At 51.8% G+C, this 26,308-nt stretch overlaps 3 protein-coding genes across 3 annotated transcripts in view; 2 read left to right on the top strand and 1 right to left on the bottom strand.

The window, feature by feature from the left end:
- Positions 1-26,308, top strand: part of smad4b (SMAD family member 4b) — a 236,616-nt gene that overhangs the window by 165,200 nt on the left and 45,108 nt on the right. The window lies entirely within an intron of this gene.
- spef2 (sperm flagellar 2) lies at positions 1,060-15,320 on the bottom strand. The gene is made up of 35 exons (XM_062454045.1): positions 15,136-15,320; positions 14,842-14,944; positions 14,305-14,557; positions 13,870-14,040; positions 13,648-13,788; positions 13,416-13,495; positions 12,880-13,096; positions 12,190-12,378; positions 11,391-11,578; positions 9,973-10,174; positions 9,524-9,749; positions 9,110-9,198; positions 8,779-8,882; positions 8,415-8,680; positions 8,181-8,334; positions 7,912-8,066; positions 7,527-7,766; positions 7,311-7,417; positions 6,999-7,126; positions 6,775-6,913; positions 6,510-6,647; positions 5,862-6,004; positions 5,609-5,680; positions 5,289-5,415; positions 4,879-5,026; positions 4,023-4,154; positions 3,412-3,550; positions 3,063-3,292; positions 2,867-2,973; positions 2,483-2,665; positions 2,264-2,356; positions 2,013-2,183; positions 1,698-1,877; positions 1,444-1,566; positions 1,060-1,313 (listed from the first exon to the last, which is right to left on the bottom strand). Exons 1-35 carry the CDS (start codon positions 15,191-15,193, stop codon positions 1,281-1,283), a joined length of 5,229 nt encoding a protein of 1,742 aa, XP_062310029.1. The 5' UTR covers positions 15,194-15,320; the 3' UTR covers positions 1,060-1,280.
- fbxl17 (F-box and leucine-rich repeat protein 17) lies at positions 16,822-25,598 on the top strand. Its single transcript, XM_062454044.1, has 7 exons — positions 16,822-17,009; positions 19,750-20,262; positions 20,507-20,833; positions 20,982-21,104; positions 21,367-21,624; positions 21,971-22,102; positions 25,464-25,598. The coding sequence occupies exons 2-7, from the start codon at positions 19,768-19,770 to the stop codon at positions 25,596-25,598; spliced, it is 1,470 nt and encodes a 489-aa protein (XP_062310028.1). The 5' UTR covers positions 16,822-17,009; positions 19,750-19,767.

Below are 26,308 nucleotides of genomic sequence, written 5' to 3'. Positions count from 1 at the left end.
AGTACACAGAACACTGAAATTCTTTTGGGCAAACACGATTTAATTAAACAAAACAGAAGCCTTTTCTTTTTTTGCTCTAATTAAGTACTAAACGTGATAATGAGATGTACTGCACACTAATATCCATGATATCTATTCACAGTGATTAGGACAGACATGCAAGCCAAACAGACAGCTACACCCAAGCACACGTCCTTAACCACAGCCAGCGGCGCCAGTTAAAGCAGGCTGCCGGCCAGCTAGCTAGCATACAGCTAGCTTGTTAGCCGGCCAGTTAGCATATTTCTAATTCATTAGCCTCAGAGAGGGTGAATGGAGCTGTCAATTAACAATGAAGGGGAAACAGAATAACATTCATAGAAGAGTAAACGAGTTTGGCTGTGACAGAGAAGTCTTGATGGTCCTTCCGGCAGCAGTTGTACATTTGTTTTTATTTATGGTAACCAAGTTTCAACTCTTCTAATCTATAAACTGTAGAAAGGCTACTTAAAACCATTCAACAAACATTCGAGGAGATGACTCCACCAGGCTCCATGTTGTCTGTCACGGTGAACATCGCCTTAATTGTGTCTGAATACACAAACGGAGGCACCCGACTGATTAAACAGAAAAGCAACCATAACAGTCGCCTCTGAATGGGAGCGGCCTTTCTGCCACACACAGGTTCCTCTCTGGCGGTTTGGAGGCCAATCCAAACCCTGTGACATGTAGGTGGGGACAAAAGCCTCTTTGTGACTCGGCGCTGCATATGGCTGCGTTTCCCAAAGGGTCATTAGGGGAACAAGTCAGTCAGAAAGACGAGCGAGTCGCATTGATCTGGAGCTCTGCATGAGCACCACGGACTCCCCTCCATCTCTCTCTCTCTCTCTCTCTCTCTCTCTCACTCACTCACTCACTCACTCACTCACTCACAAACACACACCCACACACACACATACATACATACACACACACACCCACACACACATACACACTTTGAGAAATAAGAGAATAGAAGCAACATAGTATTTCCACACCTGCATGTTTTATTGGGTAAAATGCAACAGTTTATAAAGAACCACTTTTCTAAGCAACTTGAGCGAGTTGATTATTGATTTCTAAACGTAATTAGTATTGAATCGAGTGGGGTAGGTGTGGGCTAAGGTGAGTGATTGTGTGGGGTAGGGTGGGGTGGGGTAGTGGTGGGGTAGGTGTGGGCTAAGGTGAGGGATTGTGTGGGGTAGGGTGTGGTGGTTTGGGGCGTTCTCCCAGGGTCAGCGTGTGAGAGGGTCTGCTGCTCTCTACTGCCCCCCCTGGAGCAGTCTGGGGATGTCCTAGAGGGGAGGGAGGGAGAGAGAGGGGGAGATATTAAACCCGATTGGTCTCTGTGTGGGCGCCAGGGCAAGTGATTGGTCCTGAGACCAAAACACGCCGCCAGCCAATGGAATCGCATGTGGTACTCACTATGAGCTGGTGCTGCGTGGCAGACTCCATGAGGTCCTGCAGCAGAGGATGCTGGGATAGGAGGGAGAAGGGAGCCTCTGCATCAGGCTGGAGGCCCAGATCTCTGAAAACCCTCACCAGCTCCTGAAGACAGGGGGTGAAAGAGGAGAGGGGAACAGACTGTAATCCTGCTAAGATAAACCTGCCTTCTCCACATCTGCAGTCATGATAAAACAGAAGAGGGCTGCTTGATTCGGCTGCCTGGTGCTCCCTACCTCCCGGTGCTCCTCCTCAGGGCTGAGCAGACGGGGCTGGAAGCGGCTGTACCGCGCGGCGCGGCCTGCCCCGTGACACACCACCCTGAGCAGCGCCCCGACGGACACGCCCACCTCGCCCTCCTCCTCCTCCTCCTCCTCCACTGCCTCGCTCACTCCTTCCTCCAGGCAAGGTACTGACTGCACACACACACATACACACACACACACACATGAACACACACAAGCACACACAGAGCCCAATAGTTACGAGGTGAATTAGATTTGTGTCACCGTGCCACCCTGACTGGGAGCCCTGACGGGGGTAGGGGTCACCTTGAGCAGCCTGGAGAAGGAGGGGTGGGGCAGGGCCCGGCCCAGCACCACGCTGAGCGCCCTGGTGAAGCCCTGGGGGGGGTCTGGGTGGGCGGACATGTACAGCAGCATCCTGACGTAGTCCAGACGGGGAGGGGTGGACGAGCCGTCCGAGAACAGCCGGAAGAAGAACTGGGGAGGGGGGAGAGGAGAGAGGAGGGGTCAGGTCTTTTTTGTCACTGGTGGTGGTGTGTGTGTATAGGTGTGTGTACCTTGTGCAGGTGGGCCAGGCGGTTGTAAGGTAACGGTTCTGACTGGTCTTCAGGGGCGGGCAGGGAGCGCACAGCAGGGAACCACAGGTCAGTCTGACACACACACACACACACGTTGCCATCAGACTGCTGGATATATATGTTGTGTGTCAGTCATGTTGTATGTTAGCTATACTGGGCGTTAGCTATGTTGTGTGTTAGCCACGTTAGCCTCCCCACCTGCAGGTAGCGCTCCTCCATGACGTATCCCGTGCCCTGGGCGTCAGCCATCTTGAAGCGCTGCAGGGTGTCCAGGAGCTGGGCCAGCGAGGGGCGGGGCCAGGGCAGGGCGGAGCTTAGCAGGAACTGGCGCCAGTCCAGCATAGCGCTGTTCTGGGTTACCATGGAGACCAGCTCAGCTAGCTGGACACACACAGTTAGCATGGAGACCAGCTTAGCTAGCTAGACACACACAGGTGAGGGTGTGGAGGAGATGGGGCACACACACACACACACACAGGTGAGGGTGTGGAGGAGATGGGGCACACACACACACAGGTGAAGGTGTGGAGGAGATGGGGCACACACACACACACAGGTGAGGGTGTGGAGGAGGTGGGGTACCTGGGGCTGGGACAGCAGCATCCAGGGCTCTGGCAGGGCGTCCCCTCCCAGGTCCAGACAGGTGAGGTCCTGGAGCACCTCAGAGAACTGCTCCCCAGACACCACACCTGGAGTGACGGTGTGTGTGTGTATGTTTCAGTGTGTGTGTGTCGGTGTGTGTGTGTATGTTTCAGTGTGTGTGTGTGTGTGGTCTCACCTGAGGGCGCCACCTGCTGCAGCTGATGCAGCAGGGCGTGTAGCTGCCTCAGACTCAGGCTGCCGTCCAGGGGCTCCTCTAGGGGGGCCGGCTGGGGGGGCGGCGGGGGACTGGCCACCACGCGCAGGTCTCCGTCCACCCAGAAGTCTGTTTTCTCCAGCACCAGCTCATTAGGCAGCGGCGAGCCCGCCTCGATCTGGTGACGGACAACCTCCGCCAGCTGGTCGATGCTGGGGGGCACACACACACACAGACGTAAGTACACACACACACATGTAAGCACACACACACACACACACACAACCACTCTAAGCTGTTGTTTTCAGCCCTGACACCTGGCCCTGCCCACCTGGTCATCTCAGACAGGAAGCGGGCTCCAAGCCAATCCTGCATAGCCTTGAAGGCTTGCTCCGCCCCCTTCTGCAGGCTCCGTAGCACCACGAGAGCACACGCACGAATCAGATCCACACGCACCTTCACTGCTGCTTCTGAGAGAGAGAGAGGTAGAGACAGACAGAGAGAGAGGGAGGTAGAGAGAGGTAGAGAGGAAGGGAGAGAGAGAGGGAGGTAGAGACAGACAGAGAGAGAGGGAGGTAGAGAGAGGTAGAGAGGAAGGGAGAGAGAGAGGGAGGTAGAGACAGACCGAGAGAGAGGGAGGGAGAGGTAGAAAGAGAGAGAGAGAGGTAGAGACAGACAGAGAGAGAGAGAGGGAGGGAGAGGTAGAGAGGGAGGGAGGGAGAGAGAGAGAGAGAGAGAGGGAGGTAGAGACAGACAGAGTGATGGAGTCAGCAGTCGAGAGAACAGAATATTTTAAATTTCAGCCTCCCAGTCAGGAGAGTCGAAGGAGAGAGACAGAGAGAGGCAGAGAAAGAGAGGCAGGTAAAGGCAGAGAAAGAGAGGCAGGTAAAGGCAGAGAAAGAGAGGCCGGTATAGGCAGGTAGAAGTAGAGGCAGCGTGTACCTTCGTGTTGCAGTGCGGCTGCATACTCTTGTCTGATCCTGGCCCTCAGCGCTAGCCGTAGCATCACCTCCGACTCCCCCTTCAACAGAGGGGCAGGGGGGGGGCTGGGCTCCTCTACCGGGGAGGGGGGGCCTGGGGGAGGAGAGGAGGAGAGAGAGCGAAGAGAGGAGAGAGGAAGGAGGAAAGAGGATTCCCAGTTACACACATACAGAACAGAGGCTCCTGAAGTGAATAGACCACCTCCCCACTAGAGCACCTCCCCCAGCACCTCCCCCAGCACCTCCCCCAGCACCTCCCCCAGGACCTCCCCCAGCACCTCCCCCAGGACCTCCCCCAGGACCTCCCCCAGGACCTCCCCCAGCACCTCCCCCAGCACCTCCCCCAGCACCTCCCCCAGCACCTCCCCCAGGACCTCCCCCAGCACCTCCCCCAGCACCTCCCCCAGGACCTCCCCCAGCACCTCCCCCAGCACCTCCCCCAGCACCTCCCCCAGCACCTCCCCCAGGACCTCCCCCAGCACCTCCCCCAGCACCTCCCCCAGCACCTCCCCCAGGACCTCCCCCAGCACCTCCCCCAGGACCTCCCCCAGCACCTCCCCCAGGACCTCCCCCAGGACCTCCCCCAGCACCTCCCCCAGCACCTCCCCCAGGACCTCCCCCAGGACCTCCCCCAGCACCTCCCCCAGGACCTCCCCCAGCACCTCCCCCAGCACCTCCCCCAGCACCTCCCCCAGGACCTCCCCCAGCACCTCCCCCAGGACCTCCCCTAGCACCTCCCCCAGCACCTCCCCCAGCACCTCCCCCAGCACCTCCCCCAGCACCTCCCCCAGCGTGGTGGTGCGTCGCTCCTCCTCTACCTTTCTTCTTCCCTGTCTTCTTCTTGTCCTTGTCTCCGTCTGGCGGGAGGGCGGAGGCCTGGGACGGCCTCTGGAGCCTCTCTCTCTCCTGCTGCCTCTGCACCTCCTCTCCCTCCTCCACCTCGCGCTGCTGCGCCTCCACACACACCTGCTCCCTCACACACCACACACACACCACACACACACACCACACATACACACACACACACACACCACACACACACCACACATACACACACACACACACACCACACACACACACACACACCACACACCACACACACACCACACACACACCACACACACACCACACACACACACCACACCACACACACACATGAGCCAGCATTTAAAAATGTAGAATTCATGTGAGCAGCCCCACCCCCTCCACACGCAGAGAGAGAGCGTACGATGTTGTTGATGGCAGCGAGGGCGGTGCTGTAGATGTGCTGCAGGGTCTTGTCCTCAGGGTCGTGGGCGTTCCTCTGCCTGGACGAGCTCTCTGTAGAGAGGGGCCTCCGGGAGATCAGGGGCACCCTGGGGCAGCACGGGGTCAGAGGGCAGAAATTACACACACCAGGATATACACTTGACTGGTACTGTATCTTCCTCGCTCTCTCTCTCTCTCTGTCTCTCTCTCTCTCTCTCTCTCTCTCTCTCTGTCTCTCTCTCTGTGTGTGTGTCTCTCTCTCTGTGTCTCTCTCTCTGTGTCTCTCTCTCTCCTCCTTACACTTGTGTTTTCTTCTTCTCCTCTCCTTCGTGCTCCTTCTTGCTCCCGGCGCTCTTGGAGCCTCTCTCAGCGCTGCAGACAGAGAGAGAGACAGAGAGAGAGATAGAGACAGACAGAGACAGAGAGACAGACAGACAGACAAGACATCGTCACAATCATCCAACCCCCCCCCCCCTCCTCCCCTCCCCTCCTCCAGCACCTGTCAGACCCTCCCCTCCTCCAGCACCTGTCAGACCCTCCCCTCCTCCAGCACCTGTCAGACTCCTCCAGCTCAGCCAGATCCAGAAGAGGGAGGCAGGTGAAGTCTGGCCCGGTGTCAGGCAGCACGTCTTGGTACATGCCAGCGTAGTAGTCCCTGAGCAGGAACACCGAGTCCTGGAACCTGTCCACCTCCACCTGCAGGGCAGCACAGAGTGATCATGTGATCTCATGCAGCAGGAAGTGATCATATGATCTCATGCAGCAGGGTGATCATGTGATCTCATGCAGCAGAGCGTGATCATGTGATCTCATGCAGCAGAGTGATCATGTGATCTCATGCAGCAGAGCGTGATCATGTGATCTCATGCAGCAGAGTGATCATGTGATCTCATGCAGCAGAGCGTGATCATGTGATCTCATGCAGCAGAGCGTGATCATGTGATCTCACGCAGCAGAGCGTGATCATGTGATCTCACGCAGCAGAGCGTGATCATATGATCTCATGCAGCAGAGTGATCATGTGACCTCATGCAGCAGAGAGTGATCACGTGATCTCATCTCAAACTCTCCACCACTGAGCTAGTCTTGCCCCCAAACATTCAAACAATATGACAGCAAATTACCAAAACCATAATAATTAATAAGCATAAAATATCAAATCAAAACCCGTTTTCTGGTCCTAGGACGGTGGTGGTCTCACCTGCATCAGGGTGGAGTAGTGGTTGATCAGGATGCCCGTGTGGTCGTCAAGCCAACCGTCGCCCATGACGACCGCCCTCTCCTGCCCCGCCTCCTCCCGGCGGCGGTCACAGATGTCCCACAGGCGCTCTAGGAGATCCTGCAAGCGGATAGGACGAGAGGGCTGTCAATCACAGGAGTCGTTTGACGTGGCGATGAGGATGAGTAAAGTGTGTGTGTCTGTGTTTGTGTGTGCGTCTCTGCCTGTGTGTGTGTGTGTGTGTTACGTCGAGGCGCTGATGCAGCTCAGCCTTGGTCTCCTCGTCAGGTCTCATGTCGTCAGGAAGGCTGTTGAAGTCCTGCTGCCACTGGCTAACAAACTCCTGCTTCAGGTCAGGACGACACAGGAACTGCTTGTACTCCTCTCTACGCACACACACACACACACACAGTTACCATGGCCTGAACGCAAGTGTGTAACTCCTGCATTGTGTGTGTGTGAGCTCCAGACCTGATGTTGAACAGGTGGTGTATGATGACGATACGTTCTCGGCGCAGGTTCTGCATCACCGTCTTGATGTTGGACACGTACGCCTCGCACACGTTCTCCCAGTGGGGAACCAGGAAGTGGGGGGTCTCCTGAGAGGAACAAGGGTTAGCTGGGGGGGGGGGGGGGGACATTACTGTATGCTCACGGGACATAGGGAAGGACGTACGTAGATGGTGCCAGAGGTGAATGAGAGAGAGATAGAGAGAGAGATGGAGAAGAGAGAGGAGAAGTTTAGAGGGAGAGGTTGAGTTCCTGAGTTCTGGTTCCTGTCACCTCAGGTAGGGGTTCGTCTACGTAGACCCAGTCAGCAGAGCTGGGGGGCTCCGAGGGGCTGGCCTTACCCCCACAGGAACTCGTCACGGACAACTTCCTGGCACCTCCTATTGGCCGGGAGAGATGTCCATCAAATCTCCTACTAGCAGACAGAGCAGCTAACCAGGTTGGTGTTAGTGAAGCTAGCAGCAGGTTGGTGTAGTGTCGCGGTTGTACCTTTGGGGGAACGTGAGGTGGATTTCTTCACGGCCACCGTGGATTCGCTCGACTCTGTAGCGCCCTCTTGTGGCTGGGGGTGGAGTTGCAGCTGGGTGGAGGAGCCGTCTAGCGGGTCCTCCTGTGGCTGGGGGTGGAGCTGAGTGGAGGAGCTGTTTGGGGTGCCCTCTTGTGGCCGGAGGTGTAGCTGGGTGGAGGAGGCATCTGAAGTCTTCTCACCATCTAACCCCACATCCTCCACTGGTGGTCGGTGATCCATAATCATAATGATATTATAATTACCGATCCATAATCATAACAACATCCTAATGCCCTTAACACACACAGCTGTGTTCACATACAAACAAGAGACAGAGTAGATGACCTCACACGGTAAACATCGTACCGTTCTCAGGTTGGGTCGGGCGTTTGAACAGCACAGCCTCCACCCTCCTAAAGAGCTCCCTCTCCTCTAGCTCGGCGTCGATGCGGACTAGAATGCTTTGCTTCCCAGAGAACCACTTCTCCAGCTTGGGCCAGGTGTCCTGGAAGGATGTGATCCTGGAGAGCAGGTAGGGAAGGGTCGGGTCGGGTGATACTGTGCACAGTGTCTGTCTGGAAGGTTTTAAGTGGATGTGTGATACAGTACCCTGCGTTAGGTTTCTTGCTGCCCACCTGTGTTGAATCTGCTTTTTCTCCAGGCTCTTGTCCCTGATGGTGAGGGGCTGGGCCCGGGCCTGGGCCTGGGGCTCGGCCTGGGCCTGTCTGGGGCTCTCAGCAGGGTCTTTTGGGGCATCACCTCCCAGGCGATCCCTGCTCTCCTCCTCACCTACAAAAACACCACCTCAGTCTCCACTCAACACCTTCACACTCCCACATCCAGAAGCATCGCTCCCAGCTGCCACCTACAGGCCTGTCTGGCGGCACGCTTCAGGATCTGGTCGTCCGACACGTCCAATAGCAGCACCAGGTCCAGGACGGGGGTGGGAGGGGGCGGGTCTTTGGGTGCATTGGGTTCGAGTGCCAGGCTGGGGGGCTTCTTCTTCTTCTTGTCCTTGTCCAGAGAGTCTGCTCCGCCCAGGGCTGCTCCGCCCAAGGCCGCCTCCAGCAGCCTGGCCTGGGCCACGCTGACCGGCACCCCGTCCAGGACCCAGCCCACGTCCGCTGGCACCCCCCTGAACAAACAACAAACGCTTAGTCTCATCTGAGGGTTTAGCTTGGTTATGCTATGCTATGGTTTTTGGGTGCATTTGGATCGACAGCCAGGCCGTACTTGATGGCGTGTGCTACAATGTCAATGAGGAGCTCGTCAGGGACGGCTTTGCCCTTCCTCAGGACCCGTTCCACTGCCCCGCCCTGCTGGGCCAACGCCGACAACTGGGGGATGGGAGGGGGTCGAAATTGAACTTTTTTTAAATTTGTATTTATTTAGTCTAATTCAGTGTCTGTGTTCAGAGAAGTCCTTCCATCCATACATCAATGAATAACATGTTATTTCTATTTATCTCTTTTCCTTTCTATCTTGCTTTCATTCTTTCATCAGCTTGCTAGCTCATCCATCCATCCCTTCTTTCCACAGGTGTTGCAGGAGACATTGTTCCGACCTCACTTCCTGTCTGCATCTCGCCAGTCCGATACGCCATAAGAGCTTCCTGCACCAGATTGTTGGCCGACAGGATGTGGACGTCATGGACTAGAGGTCAAAGGTCAGAGAAGGGGTCAGAATTAGAACAGAACAGCACAATATAACCATATTGTTCAACCTGGAGAGACTAGTGTGTGGTGAAGGATAGAGGGAAGATCACATGAATAACTAGACTTACAGAACCAGACAGATTAGTAATCTACTGTGTTTTGGGATGATGACTAGTGATCAATTTCCGTGTCATTGTATATGAATCCAACCAGAAACAGAACAAGCATCGACCAACCCTGTGTGGTCCTTTCCCACAAAGAATTTTAATCCCCCCCACGCTGGATTTAATCCTAGACTGTGTCCGTGAATCGGTCGTGTTTACCTTGAGCGATGTGTTTCAGACAGGTGGTCTTCCCAGAGAAGAGTTTCCCCAGCACACAGGCTCTGAGGGGGTGGCGGGGGCCGCAGGAGGGGGGCGGGGCGGGGGGGGCGGGCGGGCACACCATGCTGGTCAGCCGCATGACCACATGACCCAGGATGTTGTTGTTGGGGGGCGGGGCCTTGGGCTCCCCGGCAACCTCGGGCCACGCCCACTCCCCTGTCATGGTCTGGTGGACAAGGTGAACAATACAAATGTCACGATTGATTTTTCTAACAACTTTTTACTTTCACTATATTACTATTGCATACATAAATTTTTTCGGCTACAATTTTTCTGTGTACATTTTTTTGGGCTCAAATTTTTCGGAACTGAATTTCACCATTCTAATTTGAGCAGCTTCAATTTTAGAACCTTGAGTTTTTGGATCAGATTTAGTTTCTCCTTCAGACCGTGTACTCATCGTAGTCCTGCTGGTTGAGGATGTGTATCTTCTCCATCTCCAGCAGCAGCTGTGGGCTGGGGTCAGAGGTCAGCGGGGGGTCAGAGGTCAGCAGGGGGTCAGAGGTGTTCAGGTCCTGGGTGGCTGGGTAGAGAGGCTTCCCACAGAACAGCAGCTCCTTCCACTCACTCATCAGCTTGGCTGGGATCAGACTGGGGGGCACACACACACACACACACATACATTTACAACTGGGAAGACCCAGCACACGTGATCACACACACTCCAGCGACTGATTGAGAACTAGGTCAGCATTTAATGTGCTGATTACCGGGGCCTTCATAAATACCACCCATGACTTGATTATAATGGTGATGGGTGATTAATATTGAAGTAGTGACAAGGTGATTTCTTTGGAGTAACTGCCTCTTCCATGTTAGCCATAATAGCTGGTGTTCTGGTGACATGTATTTTCCAGGTGTTTTATTTTTGGAATTATCATTGTGATTTATTTTTGGAATTATCATTGTGATTTATTTTTGGAATTATCATTGTGATTTATTTTTGCTCACGAGACAAACCAGACATACTTGGTGTTATGCTTATTTTATTTAACACACTTGGTTAATCAGGTTCACGATATCCCAGAAATGAACCCCCCCCAACAAACCTGGCAACCCCCACCCAAACCTGGCAACCAAAACGCCTGGCAGAGCTAAACAGGGATATGTATTAACATTCACACTCAGATGAAGGCTTAACTTTGACACGTCAATGTTTCCAAATATCGAGGACTTTATTAAATTATTATATACTGTTAAATAATCCTCCGAACATTTTCAGTTCACCTCTGAAAACATCCATGGCCACATTTCATACTGAATTGAGTTTATGTAATATCAATAAATACATCATTGAATAAATATACGGAGATAGAGAGACAGGTTGAGAGAGATAGGGTGACAGGCTGAGAGAGAGACAGGGTGAGAGAGACAGGGTGAGAGAGAGATAGGGTGAGAGAGACTGGGTGAGAGAGAGACAGGCTGAGAGAGACAGGGTGAGAGAGAGAGGGTGAGAGAGACAGGGTGAGAGAGAGACAGGGTGAGAGAGAGACAGGCTGAGAGAGACAGGGTGAGAGAGACAGGGTGAGAAAGAGACAGGGTGAGAGAGAGACAGGCTGAGAGAGACAGGGTGAGAGAGACAGGGTGAGAGAGACAGGGTCAGAGAGACAGGGTCAGAGAGAGACAGGGTGAGAGAGAGACAGGCTGAGAGAGACAGGGTGAGAGAGAGACAGGGTGAGAGAGACAGGGTGAGAGACACAGGGTGAGAGAGAGACAGGCTGAGAGAGACAGGGTGAGAGAGACAGGGTGAGAGAGAGACAGGCTGAGAGAGACAGGGTGAGAGAGAGACAGGGTGAGAGAGACGTACTTTCCTGTGAGGAGACGGTACTCGCCAACCTTGGTCGCCAGGTCCACAACCTGCTGCAGCACTTCCTGGCAGATGACGAAGTGCTTCCTGTAGCGTGACTCCGCCCTCTGGGCCGCCATCCTATCGTGGAGCTCGATCTCCCTGCGGTTCTCCTCAGCGTAGTCCAGAACAGCCTGCCTGGCCAGGGCCTAGCCCCGCAGCACAGCACACACTCAGAACGGTTCTAGGTTCTAAGCTATTTTAATTACAATGTGTCCACAGAAGCTTTCATCCAAAGCGATGGGCAGAGGGATGAATCGAACCTGCGACCTACATCTCCAGTCAAATGCTCTAACCACTGAGCTACTCCCAACCCAGAAACAATCTCCTACAATCACAGGTGACTACAAGACAAAACAGTGGGACACAACTTGACATGGCTAGATATCACCAGAATAGGTTGAGGAATACATGCTAGTCATGTATCTATATCCTGGTCACGACAGTGTACCATAGGACTTACACAGCTTCTACCTCTACAACACAGATCCTGAGCTGGGTAAGACCCTCTACTTCCTCACTACGGGAAGCTAAGCTACACCAGAGACTTTCCTACCTTCTCTCTAGCTCTCCCTGGTGGACATGAAGTTCTACTCTCTCTGTCTATGTTTACTACACCTCCATGCCCTGTTCCTCTAAGACAACAACCTTCCCTCCACAGAGAGTTAAACCCAGTGACCCAGGAGGTTTCCTGACTCCCTAGCTCCCCCTAGGGGCGGGCAGGCTTGGTGCTGATCCTGGTGGTCCTGGTGTGTCTCACCGCCTCCCTCTCCAGCGCCTCCTGGAAGTCCCTCTCCCTCTGCTCCTGGTGCTGCTGCTCGCGGAACACGCGGTTCTGCCGCAGAACCTCCTTCTGGGAGCGCAGCTGCATGAGCTGCACTGCGAGGCGGCGCTCCTGCTGGGACTGACGCGTCAGTCGCTCCACCAGCTGCTCCTCACGCAGCGCCTCCTGGTGGAGGGAGGAGGAACAGCAGGAGGGGAGAGGAGAGAGGAAGAGAGGAGTGGAAGGTGGGAGAGGGGAGGAGAAGAGGAGACGGGAGTATGAGAGAAATTAGAAAATGAGAAACCAAGTGAAAGCAGAGAGAAGAGGCCAGAAGAAGAGGTGGATGGTGGAGCAGGAGGGTGGAGCAGGAGGGTGGAGCAGGAGGGTGGAGGCAGTAGGGTGGAGGCAGGAGGGTGGAGGCAGGAGGGTGGAGCAGGAGGGTGGAGGCAGGAGGGTGGAGGCAGGAGGGTGGAGCATGAGGGTGGAGCATGAGGGTGGAGGCAGGAGGGTGGAGGCAGGAGGGTGGAGCAGGAGGGTGGAGGCAGGAGGGTGGAGGCAGGAGGGTGGAGCAGGAGGGTGGAGGCAGGAGGGTGGAGCATGAGGGTGGAGGCAGGAGGGTGGAGGCAGGAGGGTGGAGCAGGAGGGTGGAGGCAGGAGGGTGGAGGCAGGAGGGTGGAGGCAGGGTACCTCCTGGGCCTCGTGGGCGCTCAGCTGTTCCACCAGGACCTTGCTGCGTCTCCTCTCCCTCTGTTGCCGTGCCGACGCGTCCTCCTCCAGCCTACGCCGGATCTCCTGGATGTACTGGCTGGTGGCCTGGGCCGCGAGCCCCACCGAGGGCCTGCCTGCCTGGGACTGCTGCCCTCCGCCTGCACCCTCCCTGGAGAGGAGGAACTGCTGCTGGGGGCTGGGGAGGGGGAGAGAGGGGGAGGGAGGGGGGAGAGAGGGGGAGGGAGGGAGGGAGGGAGGGGGAAGAGAGGCGTCCGTTTGAGGTTAATGTCGCTTTGGAGAAATGTGTTTGTCGTATGTATGGCTGTGCTGAGTTCTGGGGTGGGGGGGGGGGGTGGAGAGGGGGTCATGGTGAGGGTGTTGGGGGTGGAGAGGGGGTCATGGTGAGGGTGTTGGGGGTGGAGAGGGGGTCATGGTGAGGGTGTTGGGGGTGGAGAGGGGGTCATGGTGAGGGTGTTGGGGGTGGAGAGGGGGTCATGGTGAGGGTGTTGGGGTACCTTAAGGAGGAAGTGGCACCTCTAGCAGGAGAGAGCTTCTTCCTGTTCTTCTCAAACTGGGCGATCTCCACCTGGACCTTCTGCAACGAGACCCGTCGTGGCACTCAGTCAAAACTTTCTGATGTGTTTAGGAGCTGGGTCTGAACAACCCAGAAGCATGTGTTTAGGCGTTGGGCCTCCTGTGTCTGACCCTGACCCCTGACCTCCTGACCCTGACCCCTGACCTCCTGACCTGGGCTTCCTGCCTCCGACGTTGCTTCTGGCGTTTCTCCTGGGCCTTCAAGGACAGGCTAGGAGGAGGCCGGGGAATCTGGACCACGGCCGTCTGGATACGAGACATGATCTCCATCTGCCTCCGGCGAGCCAGGCGATGCTGCAAACACACAGGGTCAGTACAGGTGAGAGGGGCTCTGTGTGTGAGCGTGTGAGTGTGTGTGTGAGTGTGTGTGTGTACCTTCTCAATGTCCTGCAGCCTGATCTCCTCCTGAATCGCCTGGCGTTTCTGCTCGTCCACCAGCTGTGAGGCGAGCGAGCGGTCGTACATCTCCAGACCTTGCTGTTCGTACTGCAGAGCGATCTTCTGCAGCTTCAGGTCTGCCTCTCTCTTCACCACCGTCTTCAGTCGCTGTGTGGACGCAGGACGCGCTGGCTCAGACCCACATTCCACACACTCTAGTTCTAGGCTCAGACCCACATTCCACACACTCTAGTTCTAGGCTCAGACCCACATTCCACACACTCTAGTTCTAGGCTCAGACCCACATTCCACACACTCTAGTTCTAGGCTCAGACCCACATTCCACACACTCTAGTTCTAGGCTCAGACCCACATTCCACACACTCTAGTTCTAGGCTCAGACCCTCCCTGCCCGTCGGTGTTGCCCCTCACCTCAGAGTAGATGGCGGCCTCCACGCGGTGCAGCACTCCGGTGGCGGCGGGGCGCATGGTTTCCATGGCGGTGCCGGTGACCCCGCTCTTCTTCTTCTTCTGCAGCAGGATGTAGAGCTGGTAGAGCAGCTGCGTGGCAGCACCACGTCGCTCCTGCATCACCGCCCGAGCCACCGTCAGGTCAAAGGGCACGCCTAGGAGCTGCAGGGTGGGCTCTACGCGGGTGAAGTTGTTCAGCTTGGAGGTCGCGGTGCTGGGAGCCGGCGTGTGTGTGTGTGTGTTGGAGGGGAGAAGAGGTGGGGTACAATGTATTTATAATCTGATTGTCTAAAACATTTGCTGTAAAGTAGGTTGATTACCTAGTTCGGTGGATTTGAGACAGTTTTACGACCTTCTGTTATCTTGGCCTAGATATCTTTACTCTACAAGGAAGGTTTGAATTGATTTTGATTGATTGATCTGATGAACTAGCGTCACTGTGTCCAATCCCGACCGGTTTTTAGTAGTTTACAGCGGGATTGGACACAGTGACGTTACCTGCTCTTTAGGAACTGATCGAAATCCTCCTGGAGCTGGTATTTGTGCAGCACCTCTCCGATAAGATACCCATTGGCAAAGTCCCTGGAAACGGATCTTGGTTCTGCAAAGAAACAAATCGTCATTTACAGAAATCTATTAAACTTCACAAGAAAGTGAAAACACATTTAAGCCAAATGACGATGGTGGTATGTCTGTGTTAATAATAATGCAATTGTGACCAATTGACTGTCCATTACAGACTTGCTAACTAGCTACACTGGGTTAGACAAACCGGCATTGCATCCCACTCACCGATGGATTTTGACAGCCGCAGTTCTGAATTCAACCATCTGCATAATATATCCGACATTTTTTATCTTCTTGTTCGGGTCTGTGTATCAAAATAATATCGAACTACATATGGCAGATGTAGTACACTTGTAGCTAATCATAAATGACTCTTCTTCTCGCTAATGATGGTGTAAAACAAAACCACAACCAAGGGCAACGAAGTCAGAGTTCCCGTCGGAGCGACGTTGCCATGGTGACGTGTCAACTAAGGGAAGGCGGAGGAGGAGGGTTTTATCAGTTTCTAGTTGGTGTTTTTCTACCTACTTTATCCTGAGGGGAGAGATGACTACTTAGAAGTTTTCATCTAGGGGGACGTTGGTCTTTGCATGTTATTCTTACAGTTCGAAAGGCTACTGTACAGTTAGACTAACTTTCATGGCAGAACAGCCATGTATATTAAATGTGTATTAGCCGAATTGTGTATTTGAGTATTAAACACCTGTCTTTCTCGTAGGTGGCCTGAATATTGCTATATTTTCTGTTACTGTTACCCTGTGTGTCCACTACAGCGTGATAATGTTCACCATACGTTAATTACGCTGCTAAGTTTCGCTATGTTAAACCCTATGATAAAACCGAAGTTCAACATGTTATCAGAGCCTGTTTTACTCTATATTAGACATTCTCTGGTGTTATTCATATAAATGCAATACATCCTCCAACCATCGATGGCAGTAACACCAAGGCTACACCTGAAAGAGGGGCCTGAGGAGAGAGTTCCGGTCTGAGGGGCCTGAGGAGAGAGTTCCGGTCTGAGGGGCCTGAGGAAAGAGTTCCGGTCTGAGGGGCCTGAGGAGAGAGTTCCGTCAGAGCCTGTTTATATTAGACATTCTCTGGTTACGTTTTGAGGGGCCTGAGGAGAGAGTCCCGGTGAGGGGTCTAAGGAGAGAGTTCCGGGTTTGAGAGAGAAAAATATATATATGTTCAGTGCTTCTTGGTGGTCAGATGAAAGAGCGTCTTCTAGCTTTAGGATAATTCCGTGTTTGTGAAAACTTACATGGCAATAAAAACAAATTCTGATTCTGAATTTCAGTTAATATAATAAAATCACCGGAATGAGCATAAAAACTATGACAAAAACCACGTTCCGTAGGGCTGCGCTTTACCATCGCCATCTGGTGGTTTAATGTGAGAACTGCACTTGTAATTCACACTTTAAGCCAGTAGATGGCGGTATTGAAGCGCAGCCCAATCGTGGCATTTTAATAGTACCCCTTTAAAAACCGCTTCCATAGCGCTGTAATTTATTAGCTTCATTGGTAAAATTAATCTGCAATTAATGAAAGTATGAATTAGTCAATCATCGCTAAAAATATCATTCATATTTCAATTTTGAATTGTGAATTCAAAACCAACAAATTCGGTGCTTCCATAATAAACGACTCTACTCTTGGTGCAGCGCTCCAACATTTTATTGAATTGGCATCCCACATGCATAAAAAAATTAAATAGTTTAGCAGGCACTTTCTTCCAAAGCGACATATCATATTCCATCCTAGAGGGATATGATTTGGCACCGATTCAGGATGAGATCTTTACAAACACGCTACTGAAGTTGGATGTTTAGAAACGGACTTTAACTCAGCGTTCAGATGCGGTCATGACCATGACGGACAGGCGTCTGCACCAATAGCAGAACAATATGACACTCGTCGTCTTCCTCTCTTCATAGTCAGCCCGGAAGTGCTTTCTTGGAAAGAAGCTATCCAGATATTTGTCTGAATTGTATCCAATTTTACTTTATTTTATTGGAACATTTTTAACTATCTGCTTGTCGTTGATGCACGCGCGGGATATGCGAGTGCCGGTCCGAGGGGGGAGCACCGCGTGAACAGGTGAATCGATTTGAGAGCTTTTGCATCCACTGATCACAGGATGCTAACCAGCTAGCTTCTCTAGCTACTCAGCTGATCCAAGTAGCCTACACAACTACGAGAGCCGTAGCTAAAGTGGTACAGGGTTTTCTTTAGCATTATATGAAAATGTGTATCCGTAGCAAGCTCTAACAAAAAGCACGTTAAAGCAACGCAAAATTCTGCTCGCTCGCTGCTAATTCATGAATGATATAACTGGCTTTAAAGCGCAGACGATTGTGTCGCTCCTCCGCAGACAGTGTGGAATGTGAGGTTCCAAGGTTAGGAAACGTACTACAGCACTAGCTTGTCTCTCACTGGTGTCATTAGTTAGCGAAAACAACGAAATGTTTCATAATAATGCACGACTAGTCACCCCCCCTCCTCTCTTCCCAAACACACACACCGACCTCAGCTTGTTTAGATCAACAAACACAATTGTATGCTACTCGACGCTGTGCACATTAACACTCAGGACATCATTATTACCTTCAACATAAGTTGTTTATAAATTGTAGGCTATGCTTTAGAAAACGTAGTAGTTGCTATATTAACAGCTCATGTATAACTCATTAATAGCGTAGATGGTTCATGGTTAGTATAGATAGCTCCTGGTTCACATATTTATCTCTTAGTTTGCATAGATAGGTCATGTTTAGCATAGCTAGCTCCTGGTTAGCATTGATTCAGAGTACATCTCTTGTACGCTCTTAACGAAGGCAGTCGCATTTTATTTCCCTCTCCTCCCCCTGACCTTCCCTGCTTGCTTCCCTGCTTGGCTTCTATCGTATTGTCTAGTTATTCACGGAGAAATGCTCTGAAGTTTCAATCATTTGGATAGTTTTTGAAGATATTACTCAAAATCAAATACTACAAAAAGGAACAACCTGAGAGGACTGAAGCCCAAGGAGAACAGAAGTATTTTGGGCTGCCCTCCAAGACTGACCACAGGCAAGCAAACTAAAGCTTGTTCCCTGTAGAACTATGGCTTGTAATGACTGCAAACAACTTACTCAGAGGATAGTCGAACTGGAGCTAAGAGTCAGAACCCTCTTAGATATCAGAGAGACCGAAGACTTCATAGATTCCATGCTACCTAGCCCGGAGGCTAAGCTACCTGCCAATGAGCCACCCTTGGAACCAGCTTTCTCTCCACCGGCCGGTGGACCGGATGAGTCATGGCCTGCTCTCACAGAACTATCCATATTCTTCCAACAGATTTATCTACCCCTGTTTTATCTGTTAATACCCCACAGATGAAACTGGCCCTTCTAAATGTTAGATCACTAAATAACAAAACATTTCTAGTTAATGATCTGGTCAAAGAAAACAACTTAGACTGCATCTGTCTATCAGAAACCTGGCTAAACAATGACACGGCAACAGCAACTTTGATAGAAGCGTGTCCGCCTGATTACAGCTTTCACCAAGTTTCAAGGACATCAAAAAAAGGTGGAGGAGTCGCAGCTATTTTCTCCTCTAAACTGTTGTTCAAAATCACTGAGCTAGGTGAATTCACATCATATGAATATCTTGCTATAGAGCTCAAAACCGAATCAATACTTTTTGTTATTATATATCGGCCACCCAAGCACTCGCCAATATTCATACAAGAATTCTCTGAACTATTATCACTGTGTCACTAGATATGACAAAGTAGTTTTAAACAGAGACTTAAATATCCAAGTAAATAAAAAAGCAGACCCAAGAACTATTGAGCTCTTAAATCTCCTTGACAGTTTCAATCTAACTCAACACATAACAGACCCAACACACCGGCACGGAAACACACTAGATCTAGTGATAACAACTGGACTAAATATCAATAATATTTCAATAACTGATCTACCCCTCTCAGACCATCATTATATACTTTTTAATGTGGAAATTATCCTAACAAAAACCAAAAAAAGAATTCTTAGTCCATAGAAGATATTTAGACGATACAGCTATGATGACATTTTCTGAACAATTTGCTCTATATGAGCCGACTAACCATGATTGCTCTCTGAATGAAATGGTAGAGAACCTCAATGATGCACTATTATCTGTGTTAGACTCTGTTGCACCACTGAAAACCAAAAAGAAGTGCACAAGCATAACCTCCCCATGGCTGAGAAATAAAAATGTTAGTGAAACGAAAAGAAAATGCCGTGCAGCAGAGAGAAAATGGAGGAAAACAAAGATCACTATCCACTACAATATCTACAAAGATACACTAACCACCTATAACAAAACCATCCGTCTAGCAAGGAGAGAATATTTCTCCAACATTATTACACCTGACAGAAAGGTGATATACACCTGACAGAATGGTGATATACACCTGACAGAATGGTGATATACACCTGACAGAAAGGTGATATACACCTGACAGAATGGTGATATACACCTGACAGAAAGGTGATATACACTTGACAGAATGGTGATATACACCTGACAGAATGGTGATATACACCTGACAGAATGGTGATATACACCTGACAGAATGGTGATATACACCTGACAGAATGGTGATATACACCTGACAGAATGGTCAGTGTACTTCAGAACACTGCGCATTAGAGTGGACAGTGACTTTGTGGACAGTCTTGTGCCAGACTTGCATGTAGGATGCTAGGTGAGCCGTAGTCTACAGACCACCTTAGAGGTACTACGTTTGGGGTCCCATGCAGGCTTCCTTAGTCAGTCTAAACCCTGCTGTGTGTCTGTGTGCCCACAGTCCCAGTGCGTCCTCTATATGGGCCATCTCCTCTCCAAGCATGGCTACTGTGTGAAGGAGAGATCTCGTAAGCTGCACCACAGGAAGAAGGCGAGGAACTGCTTCCTGCGAGGGCCGTGCATGCTCTGCTTCGTCGTCCACGGCAACAGCGGGGGCCCCGACGACGACAAGAACGACCAGCAGGAGGCCAGCGGCGCCGGACGTTGCCACAGCAACAGCGAAAGCGGACATTGCCACGGCAACAGCGGCGGCGTGTCCGGAGTCGGGGTAGGAGCGTCGGCTGCCTCCAAACTAGCCGGCCGCTACGTCGCCCTCGCCTCGCCCCACGACTGCGCGAGGTTCCTGCTGTCGCCGCGGGAACTAGCCATCTGGGAGGGCCAGGGGCGGAGCCTGTTGTCGGGGGTGCCGGCAAAGCTGGTCCCGCCCCCCGGGCTGTTCCGGAGTGTGGGTGTGTCTGTAGCCGTTCCTCTCGCCCTGTCAGGACCCGGGAGCAGCGTGGAATACACTGACATGGTAACGAGGCCACGCAGGGGCATGCCAAACAGAGGAAATGTGATGTGTGTGTAACAGGAAGTGATGTGTGTGTTCCAGGTGTGTAACAGGAAGTGATGTGTGTGTGTTCCAGGTGTGTAACAGGAAGTGATGTGTGTGTTCCAGGTGTGTAACAAGAAGTGATGTGTGTGTGTTCCAGGTGTGTAACAGGAAGTGATGTGTGTGTTCCAGGTGTGTAACAGGAAGTGATGTGTGTGTGTTCCAGGTGTGTAAGAGGAAGTGTGCGGAGGTGCAACGCTGCACTCCCTGCAAGCAGCCGCGGTGTGCCTTCCCCTCCCCCGACGCAGGATTAGACAACGGAGGGACAGCGGCTGGAGGGCACTGCTCCTCCAGCCCTGGAACTGACCACTCCCACCTCTGCCCTCTCCCCTCCTCCTCCTCGTGCGCCGAAGGTTGCCAGGGAGACCCCTCTCACAGCTCCGATTCGTCTCCCAGCTGTCCGCATCACCACGACGACGGTTGCCATGGGAGGGGCTGCGATGCTGGGGACACGTCCAGCATCAATCATCTTCCGTCCTCCATACTGCTGAAGGTCTGGAACTATCATGAAGGAAATGAACTGGATTGAGGATGGCTGTAGCTCAGTGGTTGGCTAAATTAATACATTATGGTATGGATTGGTGATCATGACCTTGTATGAAACACGGTTGATTAAATGTGTGTGTGTGTGTCTCTGCCAGGTGTTCTCTCACCTGTCGGTGAAGGAGCGCTGTCTGGGTGCGTCCCTGGTGTGTAAGTACTGGAGAGAGCTGTGTCTGGACTTCCAGTTCTGGAAGCTGGTAGACCTGAGTGGTCTGCAGCAGGTGAGTGTCCTCAGGGCAGGGGCAGACAGGGGGCTAATGGGGGGGCAGACGGGGGGGCAGACGGGGGGGCAGACGGAGGGCAGACGGGGGGGCAGACGGGGGGGCAGAAGGGGGGCAGACGGGGGCAGAGATGACACTGATTCTTTCCTCTCTTCTCCTCTCTTCTCTTCTCCTTTCTTCTCCTTTCTTCTGCCCTCCTCCTCCCCCCCCTCCTCCCCCTCCTCCCCCCCCCTCCTCCTCCTCCTCCCCCCCCCTCCCTCAGGTGAACGATGACCTCCTGGTTCAGATTGCGTCTCGCAGGCAGAACGTGACGGAGCTGAACATCTCGGACTGTCGGGGTGTGCAGGACCATGGTGTGTGTTCTCTGGCGTCCCGCTGCCCCGGCCTGCAGAAGTACACAGCCTACCGCTGCAAACAGCTCAGCGACCTCTCCCTGTGTGCCCTGGCCACACACTGCCCCCTGCTGGTGAAGGTGCACGTGGGCAACCAGGACAAGCTCACAGACAAAGCCCTGAAGAAGGTGAGCCAACAGGGCAGGGAGGGGGGGGGGGGGTCTGCTGGCTTGTTTACGTGTCGAAGTTTGGGATCGTTAGTTTGTTACGTCGTTGAGTGATTGTTTCTGGATGTTGTAACAGTCTCTCTCCTACTCCTCTCCTCCTCTCTCCTACTCCTCTCCTCCTCCTCTCCTCCTCTCTCCTACTCCTCTCCTCCTCTCTCCTCCTCTCTCCTCCTCTCCTCCTCCTCTCCTCCTCTCCTCCTCTCTCCTCCTCCTCTCCTCCTCTCCCCTCCTCTCTCCTACTCCTCTCCTCCTCTCTCCTACTCCTCTCCTCCTCTCTCCTCCTCTCCCCTCCTCTCTCCTCCCCCAGCTGGGGGAACACTGTGGCCAGCTGAGGGACGTGCACCTGGGGCAGTGCTACAGCGTGACAGATGAGGGCATGGTGGCTCTGGCCCGAGGCTGCCCCAAGCTGCTGCGCATCTACATGCAGGAGAACAAGTCGGTCAGTTCCCCTCTGCTGACACACACACACATATCATCTCTCTCTCTTTCTCTCACACACACACACACATACCACATCTCTCTCTTTCTCTCACACACACACACACATACCACATCTCTCTCTTTCTCTCACACACACACACACACACACACACATACCACATCTTTCTCTCACACACACACACGCCTATGAAGACACACACACATACCACATCTCTCTCTTTCTCTCACACACACACACACACACACACACACACACACACACACACACACACATACATACCACATCTTTCTCTCACACACACACACGCCCATGAAGACACACACACACAAGGACTGGTCTGGTCTGGTCTGTGGTCAAACGAAATCATACCAACAAGGAACTGTGGTAGTTATTCTTTACCTCCAGCAGGGGACAGCAGTGGTCCTCCAGACAGCAGGGTCTGATCGGAGGCAATAACTTCATATTTTGAGTTACATTTACACATCTACATTTACATTTAGTCATTTAGCAGACGCTCTTATCCAGAGCGACTTACAGTAAGTACAGGGACATTCCCCCGAGGCAAGTAGGGTGAAGTGCCTTGCCCAAGGACACGACGTCAGTTGGCATGACCGGGAATCGAACTGGCAACCTTCGGATTACTAGCCCGATTCCCTCACCACTCAGCCACCTGACTCCCCAGTTTGGCATAAATGCTGGTTTCTCACAAAGACACACTCTCTCTGCAGGGGAAAATTGTCTGTGTCTTTTTCTGTGATGAAACGCAGGGTAGAATTATATCCCCAATTATTTTGACTTTGTGAAAATCTTTCCGCCTCCTCCGTGGCACCATCCACTGTTTTTCTGTCCCACGCATGGTTACTGCTCTCGCAAAGTGATTATTGTCGTGATGAATTGGTCCATTTAAACTTGTTAACAATAGCCCACTATGTTAAAGTCCCATTCATCACGTTAATAGTTATGAAAATAGCGATTAAGGAGAGGTGAGAGATTAGTGTCGGCGCTAATAATATTTCAACGCCACCATATCATTTTCAGAGTGTCGTTTATTCAGACTGCAGATCACTTTCGGGTTATTTAGGTTTCCCGCGGAGGAGAAATAGTCTGCGTGTGTTTTGGGGGATTGTTAAGTCTGGTCTCTGCCTCTCGGCTTGGCCTGATATTGTCATTAGCTGCGTGTGGAATTATCTCGACCTGAAAAATCTCTCCATGGAGGTTACCGACCGCGATGGCAAATAAGCTTCCTGTAGTTTTACACTTCTACTGTTGAAACTAAATCCGTTTGAACGTTCGATAAGCAATTACTCCTTTTAATGAGGAATTTTAGATCTGATGAATGGATAGATTTTTCCTGTTAACTTTCAGACGCAGTGTGAGTTATTTAGGCTTCAAGGCCTACAGAGACTTCAGCGGTCGTTAACCTTTTTAGACAAATCCGACATTTACGGTTTCATGTTGGCTGTTCTTCTAATTAGATTTCTGTGTTAGAAATCCTACACATGTGTTTGGAACACATTGCCTTTGGCCGTGTGAAAGAAATGATCTTCGCATCAGTCGTTTTGAGAACTATGGCAGGGCCTTTAATGACAGACCATCTCCTCCATCTCTCCTTTCTCCTTGGCACCCACCATCCTCCTCTCTCCTCCCCCTCCCTCCTTCCCCCACTCCCTCTCCTCTTCCGTCCTGCAGTAAATAAGATCCTCAATCTGTCTCTCTTAATCAATGAGTGACAATGATCCCTCTCTTTTTCTTTCTTCCTTCCTTCCTTCCTTCCTTCCTTCCTTCCTTCCTTCCTCCTTCCATCCCTCCCATCTTCCATCCTCTGCTCTAGCCTTCTAATTCAATAATGAATCTGCTTCTGTGTGTTTTGCAGTCTGAGATAGTTGTGTATTTTGCAGTCTGAGATAGTTGTGTGTTTTGCAGTCTGAGATAGTGGTGTGTTTTGCAGTCTGAGATAGTTGTGTGTTTTGCAGTTGCTCTTGTCTGCTCTGCCTTCACTCTGAACACAAATAATCCCCTCATACACACACACACACACACAAAACCCTCTTATACACGCACACACACACCACTCTTTTAAACAGATAACCCAAGTTGGAAGAATTGAGTTTCTGGTCTTTGAGAGCTTGAGTTGTTTCAGAAACCAGTGACCTTAGGAAACAATCTCAGTTCTTACCCTGGAAGTTTGTCTTTCTCTCTTTTTCTCCATTTCTCCTCTTCTCCTGGAGGAGTGGGAGCCAGAGAGAGAGATGGTGGAGAAAGAGAGAAGAGAGAGGAATGAGGAGATGGAGAGGGGGAGAGAGGGGAGAGAGGGAGAGAGGGAGAGGAGGGAGAGAGGAGGGAGAGAGGGAGAGAGGGAGAGAGGGAGAGAGGGAGAGGGGAGAGGAGGAGAGGAGGGGAGAGGGGAGAGGGAGAGAGAGAGAGAGAGAGAGAGAGGGGAGAGGAGGAGAGGGAGAGGGGGGAGGGGGGAGAGGGGAGAGGGAGAGAGAGAAAGAGGGGAGAGGGAGAGGGAGAGGGAGAGGGAGAGGGAGAGAGAGAGAGAGAGAGAGAGAGAGGGGGGAGAGGGGAGAGAGGGGAGAGGGAGAGAGGGAGAGAGAGAGGGGAGAGGGAGAGGGAGAGGAGAGAGGTCTCTGGTGGGTTATAGGAGTGTTGTTGCTTCGTTCAATAAATAAAGAACTGAAGATCCATGAAATTCCTCATTAATTTAGCAGTAATAGTTCCTTTTTAATTAAGCGTTTCTGCTGAGGAAGCTCTTCTTCTTGCTTCCTGCCTTTTCTATCCCATCCAGAAAGAACATATTTTCGTTTAAATTTTTCCCAGTGATGATATCATCGGAAGTGTCTTTCTTGGGCTCACTGTGGAACACACACACACACTTGCGCACACACCACACACACACATTAATAGAAGAACTCGTTTGCTGAAATTAAATTAGAGATGAGTGGACATAGCTTATCACCTGGCTCTGGTCTCACACATCTCTTCCTCTCACTGCATTTCTGGGAGGGAGGGAGGGAGGGAGAGAGGGGAGAGAGGGAGGGAGAATAGAGCGAGGAGAGAGGGGAGGAGGGGGCCAGAAAGAAAGGGAAAGGAAGATTGAAGAGTGGAAAGAAAAAAAGAATGGACAGAGAGTGAGAGAGAGGGAGGGGAGGGGTGGAGAGAGAGAGTGAGAGAGAGAGGGAGGGAGGATGAGAGAGAGGGAGGGAGGGTGGAGAGAGAGAGTGAGAGAGAGAGGGAGGGAGGGGTGGAGAGAGAGAGTGAGGAGGAGAGAGAGGGAGGGAGGGGTGGAGAGAGAGAGAGGGTGAGAGAGAGGGGAGAAGAAAGAGGAGGTTCTGTAAATGTCATGCGTGGTGAGCAGGTATGGGAGTCTATGATCCATCACTCCGTTCAGATTCCAGCTGTGGCCCGCAGAGACCCCAGTCAGGAAGACAAGGCTCGTGGTATCGACCGAGCAACAGAGAGACGAGAGGAGAGACTCTCAGGTGAACACTGACGGGCCTTTGTTTAGCCAACCAATCGTCTCTCACCTTTTTTGGCGGTTCGATTGCTCGTTGGCCCGTGGCATTTGAAGTCCTCAGAACAGTTGATGCGCTTGTCTGATGGTTTTAGGATGAAATATTGACGTGCGTTTTGATGAAAAGTTTTTTGGTTTTCTTTTCTTCTTTAACAGAAATATCGATGTTTATTTTAATTTGGAGAAACAAATGTGTCTAACAAATGTGTCTTGTGAGAATCTTGAGTTGGGCCGAGCAGTCTGAAGTGCAGCCTGGCTGAGGACCAGGCTGACGTGTGTGACTATGACCAGCAGAGGGCGCTGTATGACAGGCTAGCCAGCGCAGCAAGAAGAAACGGAAGCAGTTTAATACTGGGAAAATGCTTTTGGAAACATACAGACAAGCTTATTGTTGTCTCTCGCACATAAAACACAACTTTGTTTAGCAAGAAAACACACTTTTTGAAGAGTTCTACCGTGTGTGTATCCATGTCTGTTAGCGTGTTTTTTGTATTGGTCTCCTGTCTTGTCTAATCAAGCCAGGACCTAAGTGTTACTCTGTGTGTGTGTGTGTGTGTGTGTGTGTTAGGATGATTCATGCCCTACCACACACGTACATCGTTAGTCTTTCATGATGGGCTTTCCTTTTGTTTTAGAAGGGTAGCAAATGTCAATGACATCATCTAATGCGAGAGAGGTCAGGGTGTGTG

This window comes from Osmerus eperlanus, chromosome 28 (assembly GCF_963692335.1).
Source record: "Osmerus eperlanus chromosome 28, fOsmEpe2.1, whole genome shotgun sequence".
Taxonomy (NCBI): Eukaryota; Metazoa; Chordata; class Actinopteri; order Osmeriformes; family Osmeridae; genus Osmerus; species Osmerus eperlanus.
The sequence above is the reverse complement of the archived record's forward strand: the minus strand, read 5'-3'. Positions and strand labels throughout refer to the sequence as shown.

Excerpts from the sequence above, each read along its gene's own strand:
- spef2 (XM_062454045.1), bottom strand. The coding sequence starts at position 15,193 with ATGTCGGATATATTATGCAGATGGTTGAATTCAGAACTGCGGCTGTCA. Across the intron at positions 13,496-13,647 it reads GTCGGAGGCAGGAAGCCCAG|AAGGTCCAGGTGGAGATCGC; the intron begins GTCAGGAGGTCA and ends GTCTCGTTGCAG. Across the intron at positions 5,027-5,288 it reads TCGCTGCCATCAACAACATC|GTGTGTGTGGAGGCGCAGCA; the intron begins GTACGCTCTCTC and ends GTGAGGGAGCAG.
- fbxl17 (XM_062454044.1), top strand. The coding sequence starts at position 19,768 with ATGGGCCATCTCCTCTCCAAGCATGGCTACTGTGTGAAGGAGAGATCT. Across the intron at positions 20,263-20,506 it reads GCGTGGAATACACTGACATG|GTGTGTAAGAGGAAGTGTGC; the intron begins GTAACGAGGCCA and ends TGTGTGTTCCAG. Across the intron at positions 21,105-21,366 it reads ACCTGAGTGGTCTGCAGCAG|GTGAACGATGACCTCCTGGT; the intron begins GTGAGTGTCCTC and ends CCCCTCCCTCAG.